Source organism: Lupinus angustifolius, chromosome LG13 (genome assembly GCF_001865875.1).
Source record: "Lupinus angustifolius cultivar Tanjil chromosome LG13, LupAngTanjil_v1.0, whole genome shotgun sequence".
In the NCBI taxonomy this organism is placed as follows: domain Eukaryota; kingdom Viridiplantae; phylum Streptophyta; class Magnoliopsida; order Fabales; family Fabaceae; genus Lupinus; species Lupinus angustifolius.
In genome coordinates, this window is record NC_032021.1 from 5,733,378 (window position 1) to 5,751,269 (window position 17,892).

Genomic DNA, 17,892 nt, shown 5'->3' on the forward strand with positions numbered 1-17,892 from the left:
GGTCAAAATTGGTGAACCGGCCGGTGCCGGTTTATACGCGTATTCTTTTTTTAAAAAAAACTTAAAAACTTAAAAACCCATTACAATGTGACGCATCTTTCCAACCTCTCTTCAACACTTCAAGGCACATGCTTCCAATGGATACTTAGATTACACATTTTGGTTCCTAAGATTCATGTGTAATCATAATGACATTTGTGTAATCTTGGAGTACTGTCTGAAGATAGAATTTGGTAGAAAAATATAATATTCATATAAAACAACTTTGACTCGTTGGTATTAAATGTTAAAACTCCAAATTTATTTGTTTTATAGAGTGAGTTGTGAACTTATGTCATTTATTTATATTTTGCGGTTGTTAAGTGATATTTTTAGATTAATATATGTTTTTTAATTTAGACTTTGAATTTGTTAAAGACTTAAAGTTGTTTATTTATATGAATTTTGAGTAGATTATAAATATGGATTATAAATTTGAGTATCTACCTATTTGAAATTTTTTTGTTATAGGTTTATATATTAATGATAGATGATGTATAATCCATAAAAAAATACTATTTTTTCTTTATTATATAATAAATATAAAAATATTTATACAAAAAATCAGAGATGATCATATTTCTTACTAATGAACTCTCTTCCCCATTACTTAATATATGAATATAATATTTATGCATTGCTACCGTAAAGAACTATATATTACTAGTATATTATCTACTATTTATTTATATTCCATTTTTAAAAAGGTTAATAATGATTAAAAGTAAATGATAGAGATAGACATACAGTGTATAAATTTTTTACATTGTTAACATATATTTTTTCTCATTATTTATACAGTGAAAATGGAAATAAATATACTTTACTGTAACGTGTAATTTATTGATTCAAAACAATTAATGTTATATCACCCTTAAAAAAACAATTAATGCAAAATCTAGAAATAACATTTAATGTAAAATCTAGAGCAAAAAGTCATTTGATGTAAAGAAAATTCATATCTGACTGCAAATTCTTGCTGTCAATTCAAACTTGTGATTAAGTAAAGTTCTTGATGATTAAATGAATTTATCTCCCACTCCAGTGAATAAAGTTCACTTGGCATAAATAGTTCATTTTTATGCAATTAACAAATCAAATAAGGTAAGTCATTAATCATTTTATTCATCAAAATTAGTAATTAAAGTATAAAATAAAACAAGAGAAAAAATGTATTCATTGACCAACATATCAGTTTGATGCACCGTCACGGTATCATCATCTATAATTTTAGAATTTAGTATGTGTATATTGACAGTGTAATTGTTTTTTACACCGTCAGTAAATCATTCACCATTGATTTGTTAAGATAGTTGACTCTCAAATAAAAGTAATACAAATCAATGGTGGATGATATGCTGACAGTGTAAAAACTTTACACTGTCTGTACACAGATTTTAAACTCATAATTTTATTGTGATTGACTTTTAAAAATAAATAATATATATGAATAATGAATACACATCAATTTTTACACCATATAGATAACACACCTAACAAACAAATGAAAAGTATTGTTCATTTTTTCATGTATAAAATGTGGCATTTTCATTGTTTTTCTTACATCTCTCTTTCATACACACAAAAAACACTAACCCACACACCCACCTGGGATTGTCTTTATGTGACCAAACACAACACAATACAACAACATTGTACACACAAACACACACTCTTGTTTTAAGCTTTCTTCATAACCCTTCTTTTCCAAACACTTCTTCTCATTTTGGGTCCACAACCCCATTGCTTCAATTACTCACTCAACTGTTTCAGATCGGTTTCTCTCAGACAGATTAAAAAGGTTTTTTCTTCTTTTATTTTCAATAAAAATTTTCTTCCTTACAACACACTCTTTCCAATTCATGATGGTTTTCTCTTCAAATTTTGAATCTTTATCGCTGCATGTGAGAAACAATTACTTAATTGTGGTGGGTATGATCTCATGTTTTGTTTTGTTTAGATTATTTTTGTGTGTTTCAACTGTGACACTGAATTGAATGCATGCAAATGGGTCTCCTTTCAATTTATTTATTGAAAAAAATCATTTTTTGAATTCTGGGTGTTTTTGTTCACCATCTCATGTTTATGAATTGATCCTATTGTCTCCTTTCTGTGATTTTCTTTTTTGTTGGCCTATGGGAAAATGAGCCCTGCTACTTTAAACTAAGGGTTTTTTGCAAAGGGAAATTCTGTGCTTCAATGGGAATTTAATTTAGGTTGCCTTGTGTTTGAGCTTCAATGCAAGAGATCAAAGTAATGATTATGAATTACGAGTTTTATATTTGTCATGTTCTAATTTTCTTGAGCAGGATTGGATTTGAAGATTTGGACCAGGTGCTTTCAGTCTTGTAATCGGTAAATGGGGATCCAAACTATGGGGTCTCAAGCTGGTGGTGGTGGAGATAGTAACGGAAAAAGGTCACAAGTACAGCCTCTGGTCCAGCAAAACTCGATGTACAATCTCACACTCGACGAAGTTCAGAATCAATTAGGCGATTTAGGGAAGCCATTAAGTAGTGTGAACCTTGATGAGCTTCTAAAAAATGTATGGGCCGTTGAGGCAAATCAGTCCGTGGCTTTGGGCATTGAGGGCACACCGCAAGTTAATCAAGTTGAGCTTCAGCATCAAGGAAATCCGTCATTAACTGATGCACTAAGCAAGAAGACTGTCGACGAGGTTTGGAGGAATATCCAACAAAGCAAAAATAATAACGAGAAGAAATCTCAAGAAAGACAACCTACCTTGGGAGAGATGACATTGGAGGATTTCTTGGTGAAAGCAGGTATCGTCGCAGAAGGGTCGTCTAATGAAAAGAATACTAGTACTATAGCTGCCGTTGATTCAAATGTAGCAATTCAGCAGTTTCCTCCGCAAGGTCAGTGGATGCCGTATCCACAACCACAATATCAGCATCCACAACAAAGTTTAATGGGGATTTACATGCCTGGCCAGGGTATAGCACAGCCATTACACATGAGGGTTGGTGCTTCAGTGGATGCTGTTCCATTTGCCGATAATCAGGTGGCATTGCCTCCACCTTTGATGGGAACAATGTCAGATACGCAGACACCTGGAAGAAAAAGGAACACTCCAGAGGACATAGTGGAAAAGAGTGTCGAGAGGAGGCAAAAGAGGATGATCAAGAATCGGGAATCTGCCGCCCGTTCAAGAGCAAGGAAGCAGGTACTCATTCTCCTACATTTTTTTACTGCCATGTTATTTAAGTCCTTGTTCTTTAATAAGTTTTTCCCTTACTGAATCAAAAAACCCAACCTGAATGATAAATATGTAATCAGGCATACACAAATGAATTGGAGAATAAAGTCTCGCGTCTGGAAGAGGAAAACGAAAGGCTGAGGAAACAACAGGTTAGATTCTGATTTCGAAGGTTCAATTGTTCAAAGAGAATACAAATTCCGGTATAGGCCTTCAGTCCTAATATTGATTAGTTTATCCCTTTGGGGAGAGTATATCTTCAGATTAAGTTAGGAGACAATCTTGGTTTAAATTCTTAAATTATTTCTTTGCAATTGCATCGTCCGGAGATAGGGAAATGTGCACATTATGGTTTTCTACTTAATACCGAAATTAACAATAAAGTACTAAGAATTTTTTGTTGACCATGAAATATATGTTTCTCAACTTCCTTGTGCATTCTTTTGAACACAATTCAAAGTTCTGTACAGTAGGTGGAATTATTTCCTACGATTAATTGATCACTGTAGCAAACAATATAGTTTTTACTCTTAAGGAACCTCTCTCAAACATTGTGGCGTGTTAATGGAAAAGGAAATTCAACACAAAAATTGCGCTTTCTTCAATTTGGCTGGGAGAAACGAATACACGAAAAATTACTAGGAAGAATGATTCCTTCTTTGTTGTAATTCAACCCTATATCTTTTGACATAATAGTATGAACGAATGTATTTTTCCATTAATCTATGTTTTTCATTTATATTTGTTCATTTCCATTCTGAATTTTTAATGTGAAGATGCACCAGTCAATTTATTTTAAGCATGAATATAATGCTCTTGAGTTTGTTGGAGTTTAGGTTCTTTGCTGCTTTTTTGTACATGCATACTTCTTTGTTTCTTATAATATATCAGTCTGGTTCACTAATTTTTCTCCTCAACTTGCAGCAGCTAGAGAAGATGTTGCCATGTGCACCGCGTCCTGAACCTAAATGTCAACTTCGCCGAATAGCATCGGCTCCATTCTGAGGTCTATACCAATGAGTGGAGGTTTGTAGATATGAATATGAAGGAAATGTTCCTTATGGTTTAATGTGAGGTTGACAACTCCTGCATTCTGAGGTCTTTACAGTGGCATGCATTTTTTCTTAGTGTTTTTAGGTTCTTTATGAATATGGAGTCCTTTGGTAATAGTTTTATGAGCAAGAATGTAGGTTTACCATTCATTATTATATAGTCTTTTTAATCATGGGTTGTGTGTATTTTGGCATATTGGAGATGGCATTAGTGTTGATTTTGTCTTGATATATGCAATATTGAGATGAACATCAGTATTACTAAACTATGATTTATTATATTTTTTCTTAGCTCCTTTATACATAGAGGGACAAAATGAGAACAATGTTGTGTCTAATATAGTGCATTTTGTTATGTGAAGGAGGGACTTTGGTGATTTACTACAAAACTCATTTTGTTAGAAAACCATAGTTTGGTCCCTCTAATGTTTTTATTTTTAGTTAGCCCCTCATAAATGAATTTTTACAATTACCCTCAAATGAATTTTTACAATTTAATTCCTTCCTAACTACTATCAACCTCAATTTTGTACCTACTTCAAGAATCAAGACGTTAGAACAAAGGACAATATTTGTATGTATGTTATTAATCATCATTTGAGCTAATAAACAACATAAATATGAGTTTCTAAAGTTTGTGAAATTTAATTAAGCCAATATTGAGCTGAAAAAATAGTTTGTTTTGAATGCGAGTCAATCTTTTAATGAATTGAATTGAGTTGTTTCCATTTTAGTTTAGACTCCTAATAAAATTGTATTACATAAATCTATTAGAAAAATTAAATTAGCCAATGTTGTGTAAAACTTTAAAGTCTAATATTTTAATTCATTTGGCTAGAAACCTGACTTGAGTTTAAAATGATTTATATTTTCACTTTGAGCTCGACTCGGTTGAAATTTGCAAACTATTTGGTTCAATTTATTAGTAAGATTAGTTCAATTCATCAAATGATTATTTATCTAATATATATATATAATTAGAGAAAAAATGTATTCACTAGTTTTATGCGGTATCACTACATTATTAATATTTTCCATCATTAACTAATCAAAAAAAAGTTTGTGTACATTATACACATAAATATTGTTATATATACATATTTATAAATAATTGAGCTAACTCATGAACATAATGAATTGAGCTAATAATAAAGATACATTGATTTGTATATTATTTAGACTTGTCTACTCAATATATCATGTTTTGTTTAACTTAATTGCATTTATCACATTTTTTGTTTAAAAGATTATACTTATTTCTTATGCAGATGTGGTCAGTATAATGAAAATACAAAAGCCATAAGAGATTTGTGTAGGTGTAGAAAAGTGAATAATGATTTATGTAATTTCACTAAAACTCAGGGATGTCAGTGTAATTTACTTGTATAAAAATGGAGTTGAAAACTAAATTGAATTAATTATACACGGATGGAAGTGAAGTGAAAAGGCGAAAAGGGTCTCATCCTTTTCGTCACTGCAACCGAGAGTCCATAACAAACAACCCTTTTGGACCCAAAGTCCCAAACCCGAGCCATTTTACAAAACCATATTTTTTTATTAACAAAATTGGACCCTCACACTCAAGAACTGAACTTCAATTTTTTTGCTTACCGGGGTACCATTCTTATCTTCTTCATTTCATTTATAATTTTATCTTACCATTTTCATTTCTTTTGTTGTTTCATGTGTTTTATACATTGGTTTTTATCTGTACACTACGTGTTTGATTATTTGCCTAACTGAGTTGTTACAGTATACATGCTGTTTTTTAGGATATACATGTTCATATTTCCTGAATTGTGAGTTACTATGCTGTTTGTGGTAACAACTATTATTCATGAATTACAATCATTTAAAATAAATGGGAGTTGGTGAAGGGTCTATTTATTTTGAGTTTATTTGTCCTTCTTCTTTTGGTGCAAAAGGATGGATTGAATTTAGGACCTGTGAGATTTTGTAGTTGCCATACCCTTCTAGTGTTGTCAAGTTTCTGATAATTGCTTTTGCATGTTTTCATTGATAATGCAAGATGGTAATTGGTCTGTCTTAGGATGTAGAAGGAAAGTAGTAAGTTTCAAATTTATGTTCTTAATCTTATACTGGTCCATAGCTGTTTTGCATTTGTGCGCCAATCATGCTGTTTAGACATCGTTTAATGTTAAATTGTTAATAATATTGAGGTTGTTGGGTAAACTGCAGAAGGAGAACAATGCAAATAATATGAACACGTTTGTTTCAATTGTCTCTCATTTGTGGGTTGGATCCACATTCCCAGCATACATCCATAGGTTATGATTTGTGACTTGTGAGTAACTCAATTTGTCAAAGGTTCTTAGTCTGTTATATTCCAGCACATTTTCGTCTTTGTGATTTTTCTCCAGAAAGTGGTTACTATTTTGCCTCTAACAACAATGGAAGCAGCAAAGGTTCTTTTACACTCAAAGACTGTCCCTTTTGGTTTCTCTATCGTGAGCAACAATGTCTCTCTGAGGCCTTTCAACAAACATTTTCATGCTGATGCACGAACTAACAATTGCCAATTACACCCGAGACCCAACCGCATTAGTTTTCAATTTAATTGCTCCAATGGAAACTCTTTTTCAACCTTACTGAAAACCCAGAAAAAGGCTCATTTGCTACCTCCTCCGAGATGCTCAATATCAAGTGAAGCCGGCAAAGAATCCCGTAATCCAATCATAAATTACTTCAGAAATCTCTCATTTGATTCAATAAAAGCTAATCTTTCTCAGTTGACTCCTTTTGATATTGTCAAGTGGTCTGGAATATTAACTATCATAACTGCAGCCACAAAATGGACTATGAATATGCTCGTCAGTCCTTTCTTCTGGATGTATTTTAGCTGGACCTGGTTGTTCTGGCCATGGGTGGTGGCCATAGTGCTTGCAGTTTATGGGTTATATTGCTGCAGGAAACATCTGCTTGGCGAGGCAAACATATTTGAGCAGTTGGCAATTGTTACATCAGTGTTTACATGGCTCACTCTTGTTCCGCCAGGTCATTTTAATGGCTTCATTGAAGGCTGGCCTTTTGTTTTCTTTTTTGTGTATCATTATTTCTTTTTCTTAAATGTTAGCATTCGAAAGCGCTTATATGGAGATTATTATGCTCGACCTCATGACCCGAAATGGGATGTCAATTCACCAATGTGGTCTCGCCTTTTGTTCAGCGTAGGAGTCATGGTTGGTCATTGGCTTGCAGCCTTTGAAGGGCCAGAGCTTCACCGCATACCAGGTGGGTGGAACAATCTTGGAATCTGGGCATTAATTATAGTAACTGTGCTAATGCAGTATAATGCCACATTGCATCTTGCCAAGTATTCAGAAAATGTAGTAGTGCCAAATGCTGTTGTGCAATTTGGACCTTATCGCTGGGTCAGGCATCCGATATATTCTTCGACAATGCTTTTGTTTGCAACATACTGCATTGCGCTTCGAGCACCTTTGAGTATGCTATTTCTTGTAGTGGTTTGTTGTTTGTATTATAAGCAGAAGGCAGAGATGGAGGAGGCTTTGATGGTTGAGACTTTTGGTCAGAGTTACACAGAATATGCAAACAAAGTTAAGAGCAAACTTATTCCTTTTATTTACTAGTTGATCTTCAGAAATGTAGTTGTCAGCTATCAAATTCTAAATGGTTTTGTCAGGTTTATGCAAGAGTACATCTCCTTGAAATCCAAGAATTTGTTTGTCTTTGTATACTGTTTTCTCTGTTATCTGCTTTGTGCTTAACTTGTGAATTTTAATCTTCTGGAATCAACACAATGTAGTGATTTCCTTTTGAACATTTAGATGGTTTAATGTGTCTCAGTTCAGCACTAGTAAGTTGTAAGTGCTGGTTATGTAATTCAATCGTCTATATTGAGTTGTCTTCCATTGTTGCTTAGTTTACTTTGCTTAACCCATAGAAATAGTATCCTTTTGCTATAATGCTGTTCTTTTTGCCTCTTGATGAAATAATGCCTCTATGAGGGTAATATCTATACACTAATAATATAAACTTTTTACATGGTTAGTGCATCATCTACCATTCATGTATTAATCACCTGTAAACAAAAATAATATGCATAAACAATGAATGATGTGACCATGTAAAAACATTATTACCGACATTCTCTTAAAATTCTCCTTAAGCCTAGATATCATTAGGTGTCTTGCTTATCTTTTTTAATTTCTTAACTACTGCTCTTATATCTCAATAGTAAAAGTAAAGCTGTTTTAATTATGATGTTTAACTATATAATGGTTCGATTCATATGAACAACACTTGTTAAAGGAGCAATCGTACAGTTTGAAAGAGATTAGTTTTTTATCAAAAAAGTGACAGAATATTCTTGATAGTACTAAAAAAATAATAGTCTATTAGGTAGCCTGTGTAATCTTATTCAAGTTATATTCCACTTTTAAACAGGTTGACCAAAGGAGCAGGCTATACAAATGTAGATCCAATACTAGCATGCTTAGTACAACCTACTTTGTATAAACAATGAGAAAAACAAGAAAGAGAAAGTTTGGAGCAATAAAGTTGGTCAAAAAAATAGAACAAACCTTAAAAGATATAGGATTGGGAATGGAAAACCCACATTGCTATAACCAAATCACTGTTTTCTATTTTATTTTTTGCTCTGGTAACTCTTTCTGTGAACTAAAATCTGTGTCTAAAATGAAAGGCAAGGAAAGTGAGGAAAAAAGTAAAACCAATGAACACTTAAACACTTCACCTAATGTCCACACACAAAAACAAATCCAACAATCTCTAAAAAGTTTCAACTACCAAAAGATCATAAAGAATAGTCACAAGAAACTGTAGTTGTTGTAGATGATGATGATGGTGAAGAAGCTGAGGACAGTATCTTCTGCTTGTTTTTATCCACCATTGCTTCAGCACCACCACCACCATCTCCACACTCAACTATATTATCCAAAACTTCATTGAAATTAAATTCTCCACCACCAGGATCTGTGCTGAACAAAAATTCAATGTCATCCTCAAAGCCTCCACCATTAAACATGCTTGATAAATTCTCTTCTTTGCTCAAACCCATCTCTATATCTTGAAACTGAGATAGACTAGTATCCATGAAGTTCCATGGCATGTCCTGTTCAAAAACATGCTCCACCGGAATAACTGCAGAGGATTCCTCACTTATAAAAAAGTTGGTGTTTTGGATTTGTGGCTCTTGAGGTTCCTTATGCAGATTTTCTAGTGAAGGTGGTGTATTTTTCTGTTCTACTTCTGCTTCTTCAGAATCTATTGAGCTAGGAGCTGTTTCTGTTTGTGTTTCAGCTTCTTCAGATGGATAATTTTTCATCTTTATTTTGTCACTATAGTTACTTATTTCAAAATTGGTCACTGCATTTAGTCCTCTATGCTTTATTGCTGCCATGTCATATGCTATAGCTGCTTCCTCTTCAGTTTCTTCAAATTTCAAATCCAGCACACCGAAATCCAAGATCAGAAACAACATAAAAGTAGTAATTAATTCATTAAAGAATAATTTTTTTTCTTCAAAAAGACAACTTTTTGAGAAAAATCACATAAAGTTGATTACTTTTTGCAGCATCACATGCCAACTGGGTTTTAGTTAGAAGTTGGTAGTGTCCTGTGTCATGATCTACTTTATTTATTTATTTGAGTGCAGTAATAAATGTCATAGCTAAGTATAATCACTTTTTTTTTTGCTCTAGCTAAATTTGGATATTTAATATGTTCTCAAGATGACAAACTTTTAAAATTAGAGTTCTTTACTAGGGAGCATATCTGTTGTCCCATAAATAGTGTCACTCAATTGCCACCATTGATGATTAGTTGAAAAAATATATTAAAGTTAAAAATTTAATAAGTAAGTATTTTCTTAACTAATTATAAAATAATGTACATGGAGTGGTACACTTTTTAGTACAGAAGATATCCACCATTTTGACCAACATTTGGCAGAATGTTTTGGAGACTACATGAACTCACATCATTCATGAACAAGTACTAAGTCAAGGATTTGCTGTACCCTCCAACATGGTTGTCTATTTTAGGGCTCTGTAGTCAAATGTTAGATTGTACTAGGCCAACTAATTGTGCATGTAATAACAGCTATTAAGTGTTTCAATTACGGGTGTGACATAAATATTTTTCTGTCAAGCTAATATGCAAATACATAAATACAAAACCATCAGATTGGTCAATTAAGTCAATATTTGGCAAGTTTTTCTCCCAACTCTCAACCAATTTTTTTTTGACAGCATTGAGATTTTAGAATGAAAACAAAAGCTACAACACCATCATTTTCTGAAACTGTACTATTCAAAAAATGTGCTTTGAACAATAAAACTAATAAGACAATTTTAACTACCAATTCGAAAACAGAAAATGACCTTTTGGAAATAAAAAAACTTATAGGATAAACTTAAAAAAGACAGATCTAGTACTTTCAATACATTTAGAAAAAGAAAAGTTTGAATACATTTACAAATAAATTATAATTGTAGATATGGGAATCCACATAAAATGAACAACTTTGGCTGTATTTAACGCAAAAAAGAAAAAGCCCTTTTCCCATATCTCTACACATCAGCCCCTTGTGGTGACCACTTTGAACAAAATTGGACCCAACAATTAGGGAGGTGATTATGCAGATGATGTGGCTATGACTTTCCTTATGCTCCTCTGTATATTTATGTGATCCACGCATATAGTAAAAAAAGAAATAAACACGAGTCTCCTACCTAATAGGGTCTAGGGATAAGATTATGATCCACCAGCCCAAGATTTTTTCAAACCAGTATAAAAAAATGAATATTCACTTTTCCCTACAAAATTTATGTATATTATAATGGTTCTAAGTCTGTAGATTATGGACTTGCCTCTATAAAATTATGATCAAGATCTGTCACCCGTTTCAACATAAATTGATGTACTCTACAGCTAGGGGGCAGTAATAATACACTCACTGCTCGTGCAAAGAGCACAACTCACAAAATAGCCTAAAAACAGTAGCTTTAACTGAATCTAGTGACATTAATCATGAGAAGTTGAGAACTACAGTTTTTCTAGCTGTAAAATATGCTATATGTGCCTAGTGCACACTCTAATGCATCACATTGTTGACAAATAATGAATATTATTGAGATAATAATAATTATTTATAGAAAGAACTTGTAATATGACATTGGATGGAACAGTTTGGTTATAACACTTTCATAGAAACCAAAAAGGAGAGAGTTGTAGGAAAATTAATGGAAGTGAGTACTTACTATATGTTCCTAAGTAAAGATATTTGTTACCACATACTCTCCCAATTCGAGCTTCCCAGCGACCATTATGGTGATGCCTATTCAAACAAAAAAACTTTGTTCAACTGCCCAACAACTCTTTTATTAAGGAACTTTTAGATCGGAAATAATACAGTGTAAGAGTTTTTTATATTATCAACACATCATTCACAAATTATATGTTAATCATCATTGACTGTAAAATAAAAGTAACATGGCGAATGATGCATTCACCGCTGTGAACATATTTCTACCATTTTCATATATTATTAGAATCAATGCAATTAATGTCAACACACATGATATGTGCACATCACTAAAGTAACCTAAACTTTTACAGAAATTAAATTATTTGAACAAGAATTGGTAAGCACCATATTCTTGCAAGTAAAAATGTAATTAAATAAAGCAAGATGTAAAAATTATATGCAATTTTTTTCCAATGCAACTAACCTTGCTACCCCACGGTACTTAGAAACACCTCTAGAAAAGCCACTGCTTTGACGCTTTAAATTGGCCAAGAATTCTTCTTTTGTGACCTTCTTCATTTCATCAAGGTCCTTGCTATACGTTTCAATCTGCACATTTCATCAATAATCAATAATTTATTAAGAAATAAAAAGTTAATTACAATATCATATATGCATATACATTATTATAACATATACATATAAAATAAATTAACAAACCGGGAAATTTAAAGTTGCATCATTTCCCCAATACTTCAGGGCTGCAAGATCATAGGTACGTGCTGCAGCTTCTTCACAATCATATGCCCCTATATGGTCAAAATTAATTAAATAAATAAAATAAGAGAAATGGGTCCAAAATGTGAGATGCAATTGCATGAGAAGAGACTTACCCAAATAAACTAAAGAAGTCCCAAATGTTGTATGTGAATGTAGCAATGCCAGAGATTATGAGGAATAAAAAAACCAAGGTTAGAATAGATACTAATCAACATTATAAAAAGAGTTTAATATCTATAAAACATAAATTTTTTTACATTGAAAACATATAATTTATCATTAATTTATATTACTTTTATTTGAGAGTCAATTATATAATAGATGAGATAATGACAATATAAAAAATACTTACAGCAACACATTTTAAATCCTAATAAAAAACAATAAACAAAACATCATAGATCTCCTTGGTTTTCTCACTGTTTTTTTTAAAAAAAAAGCTTAATTTAATCACAAATTCTCACCACCAGAAATGAAATTACCTTGTATACCCTTCTTGTTCTGAATATTATTCCAAGAACTCTTATCCCATAAGTGAGCTTCAAACCTTCCAGTCCATCTATGCCTAATGAAAAAAAACATCATTAACAAACATGCAGTTAAGGATAATGCAAATTGAAGTATGAAAAAAAAGTGACACAAACCTTGTAACTCCTTTATAAATGGAGCTTCTTCCGACAGTAGTTTTGTTCTGCTTATTAGTTTGTTTTGACTTAACATTCCTTCTTGGATGCTTGGGCCTTCTTTTTTCAATGGGAGATTCAAACACAACAGAAGAAGAAGATGAACAAGAAGATGCATGAGACCTCTTCATTTTAGGCCTCACTATCAATAACAACACACACCCTTTTGGTCAAAAAAAAAAAAGCAAATACACAACACAACACAAATGTGATTGTGAATGAGATTTATTAAACTGAAATAACCCTCTTTGTATTTGTAGTAGTAGTCTATAATTTGGTTACCTAAGGTGGTGGTTTACCAAAACATAAAGAGAGACAGGGAAAAAAGGAAAGGGTATTGGGTGAGTTATAATAGGAAGAGAAAATATTTAAATAAAGGCAAATGAATCTGTGTTTTCTGGATGTAGGGTATGGGGAAGTGAAGAGAAAAGTGTTATAAGTTGAATCTTGGGTAGGAGTCATAAGCGTTGGTAGTAAATTATGGATTTGAATTTCACTAATAAAAAAAGAGTGATAAGTTAATTGGATGGTTAGAGTAAATATGTGAGTAAAGAAAGTTGAAAGTTCTAATCTCACCCACAACAAAAAATATTAATATACTAATAAAAAAGTTATAAAATTTAACTTGTTTAAATTAACCATGGGTTAATGAAATGTCTTTAAATTTGAGCAACACCTGTCAAGGTGATGCAGGCCATGCTACCAATGAGGTTCTTTTATTCTAACCTGGCTTCCCTACCTTAGCATACTTTTATTGTCAGTATTTTAAACTGTTTAATTGAAAGAAAACAAGAAAATTTGAAAACTCACCTAACTTGTTCTGTACTGTATTCTATTCTATGTGTGCATGTATTTCAGTTACCTTGAGTTTGTTTCTGAAATGCAAGTTAGGAATATGAGATGTGAGATAAGGATATATGTCTTGATCTAAATCAATTGTTAAATCAATTGGTGTGAGATAAGGATATATGTCTTAGTCTAAATCAATTGCTGTGAAATAAGGATATATGTCCTAATCTAAAACAATTGCTATTTTTTTTTAAGTGGAAGAGGTTGATTGGAATCTGAATTTCTTTGTTGAATTTAGGCAATAGTTGACTTTTAATCGTCTATGAATATATGGAAACAGATTATGATACTCAAGTTAGTATAAGTGTATGCTTTAAAAACATAATAGGATGAAATTGAAAATGAGGTAGGGTGTTGACTGATCATGACACAAGATAAAACAGTAGAGAATGTTATATAAATATCTTAGAATTAAACTATATAATTGCTGAAAACAAATAGTAACATATATGAATAACAATAGGAGTCGAGTGGATGCGGATAATGCTAACTTGTGTCTGTAACATTGTCGAAATCATAACATTGCAGCATAATTATAGCTACAAAGTACAATTTAAAATACTGGCCCTAGATCTTAACTTGTTCTTAGAGTAATTAGTGTAGTGCTTCAGGTATTATTCCAATATGGGACTTTTTGAAAGAAGAATTATGGTAGCACACACACCAGAAGCTTAAATGAGTGAAGGTTTGTAACGACCCACAACTTAATAGTGTGAGGCTAATTCCATATAGGAAATATATCATATGAATAGCTAATTATCCATAGGGTGGGTATTAATCTGTTATGATACTTATCTTTACTTATCACCTATTATTACGAGAAAAAGATGTGTACCTTATAATATAAGAGTTTTTATACTGTTATTGCATTATTTATTATTCACCAATCATCATTGATTCATCGAAAAAAGTAATACAAAAAATGTAGATAATTTACTGATTGTATATAAATCTTTATATTATAAATACACAAGATATTATACTCTATTATTATTGTGGGTCCATATTTTTATACATACCCATCATTTTTACCATCCTATTCACATAGATGAGAATATAGATTCTCTTTCCAATAAGATTTTCTCTTATTAGTCAATTAAATTTTATTAAGTAATATAAAAATATTATCTCTTATTTTTAGAATTTTTATTTATTTAAATGAGACTTTTTAATTAGTCACTACAAGAACAACACACTATTACAGTTTTTTACCTTGCTGGCTTTCCCCCTCACTATAGTATTTTTTGTGTGCAATTTACAAGATTGGGAATTGTGACTGGGTTGGAGGTTGAATCACGGAAACCAATAATCTAATTAGATACTTTGCACATATTAAAAAAGAAATCATATTATTCTAATTAGTTTAGAGTACAAAAAAATTAGAATATAAAATTTTGCAAAAATTTATAACAATCAGTAATAATTAAATATAAAAAATAAAAAATAAAAAAATAAAAATGATAGATGATACACTGATTTTTATATAAAAATCATACACACATAATATACAAATTTATTTCTCAAAAAAGTATCAATTTGAGTTTCTCGTTTTTATTTGATATTGACTTCACGCTTTTACCTGTTTCACACGTTACGACATTAGCCTTTTGATTAATTCTTAAAGTTATGATGGCACAGAAAATTTGGCATTTTTTTACAGGAAAATTTACACATGTGGTGCACCTTGATCGAAAAATTACGGTTTTGGTGCACCTTTTAAAAAAATTACCAAACTAGTATAACTTTTTAGAAATCGGCAATGGGATTGCCGATTTCTGTAATTTTTTTTCTCTTTCCTCTCCCAAAATCGGCACTGGGGAGGGAGTTTTATTACAATATAATTTTTTTTAAACTCCCCCCTAAATCGTCAATGGGGGAGGAGTTTTATACTTTTATTTTTTTTTATTTTTTTTCTATCCCCTGAATCGGCAACCGGAGAGTTTTTTGATTTTTTTTAACTTGCGGGAGTTATATTATTAGTTGTAGGGTTTAATTTTTCAAACACAGATCCTAACAACACATAACATAATAAATTTTGTCAACCCTAACCCTAATAACAGAACACAATAATGAAAAACACACATAATATTCACATATAATATATATTGCTTTTATATTTTGGTATAAGATGACTTTAATATATATTGCTTTTATATTTTTTTGACCAATAAATATATTAAGTAGTATACATCTCGGTCGGAGCTTGACCAACTTCATTTTTATGGGGACGACGTGTCTTTATGCACACTCCTATTTAGTTTTTCTTTTCCATTTAAAAAAACCAAGAGTAAAGTTTCATTTAAGTTGCGCAAGATTTTGTCCATAAAAAAAGTGATTATCATATTACTTTTCAAATTTCTTCTCAATGACTTACATTGGGGTGAACATGACTCGACTCTACTCGTTCATTCGATTTGGTCCAATCATGATCGGGCCCAAATAAGATTGAGTTTGATCGGGTCTAGAGTCATGTTCGGGTTTAAAAATTAGATCTAATCAATATTTAGGATCAGGTAGGGGTCAAATATGAATTGGTCTGGATTCGTGTCACAATTACTCACTTATCATGTTTATATGTGTCTCTGTTCAATTATATAAAGAGTAATAATATCTTTTTGATATAAAGTATCACTAATTATTTAATTTTTTCAGCATATATACATGATTAACCACATATATACATGATTAACCATATATATACATATACAATTTCATATGTCAAATTACATATCGATAATAATAAATAATATTTAGACAATTTTATCTAAAATAAATATATATTATATTTAATCGGGTCTATGGTTAGATTCATATATTGACTCAATCAATATTTATGGTCGGGTTAGCTTTGGGTTTAGGGTAGGGTCTGAGTTCAAATAATAACAGGATCAACATTTAGGATCGACTAAGAGACAATTCTTACCCAACTTGACCCCGATCCAGGTTCACCACTACTATTAAGTAACATGTTAAGTCTCAGGAGTACACATGAGCTTCTTCATAATTTGAAGTTAAAAATTCAAATATAATAAACTAAAAGGATTTGTTTCATGTTCGAAATAAAAATTAGACTTCTTAATTTTTCTTCATGCACCAACTTTCAAAAAAAGACTTATTTCTTTCACTCACTTATGAAACTCGATTGCTATCTAATGAAAGATTAACAAGAACCATGCTCCAACACATCTTATGGAAAGTAAATATGTAAAATATGTATTATTTATACGACTTGCAAAACTTAAATATGGTACGAACTCGGTCACGATCATATCGCTATCTTGAAGATGTTTTGTGATACTGTTAAAAAATATACAAGCAAACTATCAATTATGTCATCTCCGTAATAAAACAGTTCAGTTATCTTTTTCGTATTCTTAGTGCAGTGTAAGAACTGATCTCAAATATATCCACAATATTTTCAAAATACTCATTGTATGACTACATGCATCAATTCTCGAATTTATAACTTTCTCACAATATAAACTATCAATGTCAATTCTCGAAATTCATACTGTTAGGTATCAGTGGCTAAAATACACCTAGAAGGGGGTTGAATAGGTGTAGCGGTCAGAGTATCCGCTTTTCGCAAACAACAAATAATGCTGAAATAACCCCAGATTAATCGATTAATAGAGAAAGAATAATCGATTAATGCAAGCAATTTAATCGATTAAAATAGCTCAGATTACACAAACAGATTCAATTTCTTGCATGACAAGCAACTAAGATCGAAGCAAATATACAGAGCTAGCAAATATACCAGAGTTACAACAGTATAGTATAGAAACAGATTATTACAATTAAAACAACTATACAAAGTAATCGATTAAAGCAATAAAGAGATAGAGGAAAAGAAAAGCGCGCAACACGATTTTTATCCTGGTTCGTTTGCGGGTCTACTTGCAAACTACATCCAGGCCTCCCGGCAGATCTGGGAGATTTTTCTTCACTATAATTGAAATAACGTTTTACAAACAATTGTTCCAATTACAACACTTAGACTCTTTCTTGAAACTAAAG

At 31.6% G+C, this 17,892-nt stretch overlaps 3 protein-coding genes across 5 annotated transcripts; 2 read left to right on the plus strand and 1 right to left on the minus strand.

Annotated features, from left to right (window-relative positions):
* On the plus strand, positions 1,630–4,569 carry LOC109363310 (ABSCISIC ACID-INSENSITIVE 5-like protein 2). 3 transcript variants are annotated; one of them, XM_019609532.1, is made up of 4 exons: positions 1,630–1,840; positions 2,349–3,223; positions 3,337–3,408; positions 4,181–4,569. In XM_019609532.1, exons 2-4 carry the CDS (start codon positions 2,399–2,401, stop codon positions 4,259–4,261), a joined length of 978 nt encoding a protein of 325 aa, XP_019465077.1. In that variant the 5' UTR covers positions 1,630–1,840; positions 2,349–2,398; the 3' UTR covers positions 4,262–4,569. The 3 variants fall into 3 exon arrangements, with proteins under 3 accessions (XP_019465077.1, XP_019465079.1, XP_019465078.1); XM_019609534.1 differs by having other exon boundaries at positions 4,184–4,569; XM_019609533.1 differs by lacking the exon at positions 1,630–1,840 and adding an exon at positions 1,853–1,971.
* LOC109325758 lies at positions 5,770–8,201 on the plus strand. The gene is made up of 2 exons (XM_019558304.1): positions 5,770–5,923; positions 6,508–8,201. The coding sequence occupies exon 2, from the start codon at positions 6,720–6,722 to the stop codon at positions 7,917–7,919; it is 1,200 nt and encodes a 399-aa protein (XP_019413849.1). The 5' UTR covers positions 5,770–5,923; positions 6,508–6,719; the 3' UTR covers positions 7,920–8,201.
* Positions 8,793–13,435, minus strand: LOC109363376 (ethylene-responsive transcription factor WRI1-like). Its single transcript, XM_019609624.1, has 7 exons — positions 12,985–13,435; positions 12,823–12,905; positions 12,454–12,462; positions 12,281–12,369; positions 12,045–12,169; positions 11,574–11,650; positions 8,793–9,744 (listed from the first exon to the last, which is right to left on the minus strand). The coding sequence occupies exons 1-7, from the start codon at positions 13,152–13,154 to the stop codon at positions 9,107–9,109; spliced, it is 1,191 nt and encodes a 396-aa protein (XP_019465169.1). The 5' UTR covers positions 13,155–13,435; the 3' UTR covers positions 8,793–9,106.